This window comes from Eptatretus burgeri, chromosome 23 (assembly GCF_056783735.1).
Source record: "Eptatretus burgeri isolate ZD-2024b chromosome 23, Ebu_testis_v1, whole genome shotgun sequence".
In the NCBI taxonomy this organism is placed as follows: Eukaryota; Metazoa; Chordata; class Myxini; order Myxiniformes; family Myxinidae; genus Eptatretus; species Eptatretus burgeri.
The window spans coordinates 1,459,620-1,466,864 of NC_140983.1; the positions used below are offsets into that span (position 1 = coordinate 1,459,620).

The 7,245-nt window shown below is 43.7% G+C and overlaps 1 protein-coding gene across 7 annotated transcripts in view; it reads left to right on the plus strand.

The window, feature by feature from the left end:
• The window catches only part of LOC147007945 (Krueppel-like factor 7), a 19,984-nt gene extending 14,604 nt beyond the window's left edge, over nucleotides 1–5,380 (plus strand). For 3 of the 7 annotated variants that reach the window (XM_085866171.1, XM_085866170.1, XM_085866166.1), the window contains exons 2-3: nucleotides 731–1,391; nucleotides 2,374–2,821. In XM_085866171.1, the coding sequence (XP_085722297.1) occupies nucleotides 743–1,391; nucleotides 2,374–2,582 (858 nt within the window). In that variant the 5' untranslated portion in view covers nucleotides 731–742 and the 3' untranslated portion in view covers nucleotides 2,583–2,821. Of the gene's footprint in view, nucleotides 1–730; nucleotides 1,392–1,482; nucleotides 2,822–4,012 lie in introns of those variants that run through there. The other 4 variants (XR_015053789.1, XM_085866167.1, XM_085866168.1 and 1 more) reach the window with 4 other exon arrangements.
• Nucleotides 5,381–7,245: the final 1,865 nt, after the last annotated feature.

Below are 7,245 nucleotides of genomic sequence, written 5' to 3' on the forward strand. Positions count from 1 at the left end.
CCCAAGCCACTGCCCAAACCACTGCGCCAACACCAGGCTATATGTATATATGTATATATATATATATATATATATATATATATATATATATATATATATATATATATATATATATATATATATATATATATATATATATATATATATATATATATATATATATATATATATATCTATATCCGTTATAATGTTTCCAGAAGAATGTTTGTATGTGATGCTACAACTGAAGCTGGAAGGGCACTCGGTGGAACGTATACTTCCGCCGCGCAATGCCTGATCCAATATAACCTATCAGGATAAATAAATTATTGAAAGATGGTGTGATGGATCATATCTCAACCCGATCTCACAAGTGGAAGAATCATTAAAAAATTAAATAATCCTCGTATCCAGATTCGGATCTTCACCAAAATTGAATCAATTCTTCTTCACCACACACCCAACGTATCCACCCAACATGTCCACCCAACATGTCCACCCAACATTTCCACCCAACATGGGATAAACATTGCTTGTTGTGCTTTGAAAGTTGAGTTGTTTGTTGTTGTTGTTGTTGTTGTTGTTGTTGTTGTTGTTGTTGTTGGCATTTCCTTTTAAATAGCAAATTGTGAATGTTTTACTAACATGATATTCAGATTGCCATGGTAGTAACTGCTACTTTCACTGAAATTGGATAATGATCCAAGTCCGTGTGAAACTTCATGGAACCTTTCGTCCTGTTTCACCACAGGTCTGCCTTGAAATGGAACGATGCCTGCAGACTAAGCCCAGCGACAAGGATGCAACGGGTTTCAAGGAGGACAGTGTGGCCTTGCAGAGGTTTTTGGAGGCTTATGTCGACTCTGAGGGGCTGGGACAGCCTCCGACCCAAGGAATCGTTGCCACAGACCTGACGACCCAGGGAATGGTCACGTGCGTGGCTCCTTTGGAGGCTCTTCCAGCAACTTGGGAGGATGTTCCTTGTGGGAGTGGACCCTTAGGAGTCGGTGTCGAAGCGATGGCTGCTATTCCACCTCCTCCACCAACAGTTGTGCCAGGAGCTGTTTCTCTGATGGCCACAGCAGCTGTCACACCGAGCAGTGCGTATGCCACACCAAACCCAGCTTTAGCCCCACTGATCCTGGAGACTAGCGTCAAGCAGTTGAGCGAGGCATCGAACTTGACACTGCCTTCATCTCCTGAGCCCGCAACAGAGGCCAGGCCCAAGTTGCAGGAGGCTTCGGGACGGCCGGTTATCAAGCCATTAGGCCGCAAATATGGGAAGCATCGACAAAAAGGAACTGATGGCTCACTGGACGGCAAGAAGTACATCTATCGTTGTCAAGTCAATGGATGCAGCAAAGTCTACACCAAGAGTTCGCACGTCAAGGCACATGAGCACGCACACACAGGTACGGGTACTCAACTCGCAATGGTTTCTGTCATTTCCGAGTTTAAAAATCAAAAAAATTATGAAATTTTGACGACACCTCCCTGTTGCAGGCTCTACTTCTTCATATTCTTCCTGTCCCTCTCTCTTCGTATGCAGCACGAAGCTGCTCGTACCGTCATTGCTTGGAAACGTGGCTGTGCCATTGATGCAGTCCTCCCTGTAGGTTCGAGATTTGTAATCTGTTCAAGGTGCCGGCTAGATAACTCACCTACTCTTCATTCAACACACCATGGGATCGAACGTCGACGAGCAGGTGTGCAACCGGGCTCAACGTGTCCATCCGAGGGACGGCATACTTTGTGATGCGTGCGAAGCGCAAATATCGGACTCTTTATCTTCTGGTCCGGAATCGAACCCAGACGAGGCAGCTCGTAGTTCTACATTCCATAAGAAACATCAGTTTAAGAGAAATTGAATGAACCAGGAAGTGCCGCCCCTGTTTTCAAAAGGCTCATGCCATCTGGTTCCAGATTGGAGTTTCCATGAAGCCCCAGATAACTTGATGCATGCAACATGAGTTGCAGTGACGTCATAAGTGAAACGGCGTTGCAAGCTGCTGATCCAATGACTACTGGACAGTTGGTCGATGACCCGTTTTGATTTGTCTTATCCTTTGAACTTCGCCTGGAGAAATGTTCCACGTTCTTGCGTTCCTTGTGAGGGCTGATGCCGGAAGTGTTTCCTTTTTGTGCAGAAGTTTGTTTCGGTTTGTGGAGCAGGGTTCATCGGTCTCGATAACAAGCCGGCAGGCATTCCTCACTCGGAAAAAACAATGCCAGTAAACTTTTTTCCCCCCAATTATCAGCCATCATGCAAGGCCTGCTGTCGGGGATGCAACCCAAGCTTTGGAATGTCACGGCATCACACACCTGCACGCAGGTCGATTGTGCGGACTTGCTGTCATTAATCCACTCGTTCTCTCTCCATCCCTCCCACCGCAGGTGAGAAACCGCACAAGTGCTTGTGGGAAGGCTGTGAGTGGCAGTTCTCCCGTAGCGATGAGCTCAGGCGACACTATCGCAGGCACACCGGAGCAAAGCCGTTCAAGTGTGCAAACTGTGGCAGGTGTGGCAGCAAACGTAGTCGTTCGCGTCATTTCCGCCACACCTTACCTCCCTCGACTTTGTCCTGGATAATTTGGGTGTATTGAGGTTGAGGTTGCAGACACACCACCTGCTGATAGGTTATTGCACCGGCTCTTGAGCAGATGAGATCGTTTTGTTATTTCGGTGCATCCGGTCGAGGCTGTAAGTCCGCGTCATATCCTGTGGGTTTCGAATTGATGATTCTCAGAAACAAACCAACTGAAAACTGCATTTTGGGGGATTGAGGGAATGGGGTTGTTCGGGAGGCGACTGACAAAGATTTTTTTGCATTTATTGTTGTTGTTTGGCCACAATAGTTATTTTGGCAATTTTAGTTATTTGGTTCCACAATACAATAGCAGACTTCTCGATGAGCCATTGTTTGGACAACAGGTTGTTTGTAAGTTGCATGTTCCATGCAAGTTTGAAAGCAGGTGTCCTCTTTCGTGTGCAGCACAAAGCTGAGTGTTGAGATCAAGGTGAGGGTCCGCACCTGATTGAAATCAAGTTCTGTCCACACCGATCTTGGTGGAGAAGAGTTTATTACACACCAAACATATGCGCATATGGAGAGAGAGAGAGACTAGGAACAGAGTAGTCCGTCCAGCCCAGCTCTGGCAAGTTCAGTCTCAGCTCTGCCTTATATACAATTTTTACTGTGACCTTTGCGTGACTGCCTGTCAACAGGATTTATCTTGTGTGTTGGTCATTAACTCTTTCCAAGTCTGTATTGTTGATAAAAGAGCACAGAAAGTACAAGATCAGCTCCCTTCCTTCCCTTATCTGTATTGGCAAGGTCACCTCCTGCATGTTATTGTGGCCCAGTAGTACTGGGAAGCCCAGCTGGTCTATTTTCCGAACTGTCAACAAGACCAGCTGTGGTATTTCAGAGGCAGCCTTTTAGCTGACAAAGCGATATCTTTGTCAGTGCAAAGATAAGCAACAAGATTTATCCTTTCTCCTTTCCAAAGAACAAAAATGTTAACAAAACACTATTGACTTGCTTGGGACATATACAGTGTGTCCACATGAGTAGCATCATTGGCTGGGTGCTGATGCAGTGCCCCTGTTACCAGTACATTGGTACTCATTTTGCCAACCTCAGAAGGATGACAGGCTGAATCAACGCTTCCTGGTGTAAGTTCAATGGAAAAAACAGGGACTTGAACTCAGGACCACAGGATCGTCAGCCAGCCACCTTAACCGTGAAGCCAACACCAGGCCTTTGTGCGTGTCCCTTTTGCCAATTTTATCTTAAGCCATGGTATTTCACCTCGACACGCGTGTCGAAACGAAGCGTGTTCTTTTGATTCCAATTGCACTGCAGGTGAAAGGTGATGTCGTCAACCGATGCAGCGGTCTTCCTCTTGAGTGTGCGGACCGACTGTGTTGCATATCAATTTAACCTTTTTCCAACATGGATGGCCATGTTGCTCATAAATTGTCACATTTGTTGATTTCTTGCTGTTGTTGTTGCTATCTCCTCGGTGTCCAGGACCTTCTCAAGATCGGATCATTTCGCCTTGCACGTGAAGAAGCACACCTGAGCTGCTCTGTGCTGAGTGGCTACCTCGTGTGGAAGACTGCAGCCTGTGTGGACCACAGGGATGGTTCTGCCGTGCACATCACTTTTGCCGACATGGACATCACAAATGAATGGGTGTTGAGTTCCTTTGATGGAGAAGAACGTTCTAGAAGGCCGTTCTGCAACTTATTTTCTGTCGTTTGCACAGCAGTGAGCCGATTCTTACTTTGACACATACCTTAGGCTGAGGATGTCGTTACCCAAGCCGACCTCATTTTCACGTGCTCCAAACGTTGACATCTCGGTCGTTCACCTGTTGTTGTTTTTTGTGGACCTTGACAATTCGGCCACAGAACTACACACCATCTGTTATTCCTGGCCTGGGTTTGTTCTTGCAGTGTCAGATTCCTCAACTACAACGACCCTGCTCCACTCCAACCTGCCCCTCTCGGAATAGTCCGTGCTGAAGTCCCGTCGTTGTCATTGGGACTTCAAATTCCACATTTATCGTTTGAATGTGTCGTTACGAACTCACCAAGTCACGCGTACACGACACCAAAATAACTTGAAGAGATGCTCGGATTTGACACTGACAGATGTGACATTCAATGCGCACGTGTCAACTGTGCTGCGGACATCTGTGGCCGGCTTTTTGTCACCACATCCACAACCCTGGCATGATGGCTTGCACCCACTGATTAAATAATTATTTTTTGTAATTTCCTCCTTGGACACACCCCTTGATTTTTTTTCCTTGGACACACCCCTTGATTAAGATTTTTTTTCCCTTGGACACACCCCTTGATTAAGAAATTTTTTTCCTTGGACACACCCCTTGATTAAGAAATTTTTTTCCTTGGACACACCCCTTGATTGAGATTTTTTTCCCTTGGACACACCCCTTTATTTTTTCCCTTGGACACACCATTTGATTAAGATTTTTTTTCCCCTTGGACACACCCCTTGATTAAGATGTTTTTCCCTTGGACACACCTCTTGATTAAGATTTTTTTCCCTTGGACACACCCCTTTATTTTTTCCTTGGACACACCCCTTGATTAAGAAATTTTTTTCCTTGGACACACCCCTTGATTGAGATTTTTTTCCCTTGGACACACCCCTTTATTTTTTCCCTTGGACACACTATTTGATTAAGATTTTTTTTCCCCTTGGACACACCCCTTGATTAAGATTTTTTTCCCTTGGACACACCACTTTATATTTTTTTCCCTTGGACAAACCCCTTGATTAAGATTTTTTCCCTTGGACACACCCCTTTATTTTTTCCTTGGACACACCCCTTGATTAAGAATTTTTTTCCTTGGACACACCCCTTTATATTTTTTTCCCTTGGACACACCCCTTGATTGAGATTTTTTTCCCTTGGACACACCATTTGATTAAGATTTTTTTCCCCTTGGACACACCCCTTGATTAAGATTTTTTTCCCTTGGACACACCCCTTTATTTTTTCCCTTGGACACACCATTTGATTAAGATTTTTTTTTCCCTTGGACACACCCCTTGATTAAGATTTTTTTCCCTTGGACACACCCCTTTATTTTTTCCCCTTGGACACACCCCTTGATTAAGATTTATTTTTTTCCTTGGACTTTTTTTTCCCTTGGACACACCCCTTGATTAAGAATTTTTTTCCTTGGCCACACCCCTACATTTTTAATTTTTTTTCCTTGCACATCCAAGAAACTTTACACTGATGTGGAACCCTCACATTCGGGATGGTTGTGAAGCCGGTTCGTGTCGAGCTGCGTCCAATAGAGTTTCACCACCGGGTTTGAAGTCGTATGGATTAGGTAGTTGTCATCATGCGTCCAAGTGCCTTAGGAGGTCACAAGAACGAAGACCGTTCTAAATTACAGCAAATATGTTGCTGCTCCGTACTCTGGGTCTTCGGTCCCAGGTTTCTTCATTGTTTTCCACACGACATGTACAAGAAGCGAATGCCCAATCACTGCTCTTGTCGTACACGTATTACATATTCCTCTTCGGTGTATAAAACTTGACCATAACCCGCTTGGTTGCAAAATGGAACATCATCGATCAATCACCACCCACTTCCCTTTCCTGGTGATCCAAAACTTTGCAATCGGAATGGGATCTGCAAGAGATGGATTCCTAATTGTCCTCCCCCCCACCTCGAGCAGCTATAGGCTTCTTCTTCTTCTGCCATCCTCTTCCTCAATTTTTTAATTGACATCATGCCATCATGACAATAATTTAATTATTTAAATTAAATACATCATGACAATAATTTAATTGACATTTAATTTTCCCCGTTCGACTTCTCAGATTCCATTGGTAACTGACCACACGTTACGCACAAACGCCATGTGCAGGTTTTCTTTTCCTCGTTCGTGGGTTATTCTTGCTCGTTGTGTCTTGTTCATCATGTGGCAGGAAAACAACAGTGGCATCCACTCGTGTGTGATTTAACAATGCAAACAAAGTCTTGCCGTCATAAATCAGAGATAATGCTTTAACAAAAAAAAACAATTCAAAATCATGTTCAGTGATGTAACATTTGATGTGAAGGATGTAAATTTGTACTGATTGTGGAAGTGGTTGATTTTTGGGGGGTTTGTAATGAAGCATTAAATAAAAAATCACACTGATGTTCGTCTCCAGGGCTTTTGAAGTTTCGTTTTTCATTAATTTACACAAAAAAAAACATTCCTGTTTGGAATTCATATTAATTTTAGCAAAGACAAGTGTGAAGACGACGATGGTTCACGAGCGGTATTTGACGATGTAGATTGTTTCAGAAGTCAAGGATGAGATGATGTGATAATGTTTGACCAAGTTATAAAAATGATCAACATCATGTGGTACGAGTGACAGGTTATTAGCTGCAAAATGTCGAAAACCCGGTTTCGTTCAACAACTTTCAAAATTTGACCTTTGCATAACCTTTAAAGGTCACAAAACAATGTTGTGGACATTAAAATAAGGAAACAGGATACGTGCTATAGCTTATTGGAGTTAGTTCGTCAAAGAAGGTCGAAAACCCGGTTCGATTTCCACAACTTTGAAAATTTGACCTTTGTGAACTTTAAAAGTCAAGGATTATGACCTTTGGTGCAAAACTTCCTCTGGAACATTACAGGAACAATATCACGTCATATAGGCTAAATGGCATTTCGTACTCCTCGGATTATCCATACTTTGATGAAATCAGTGGAAAA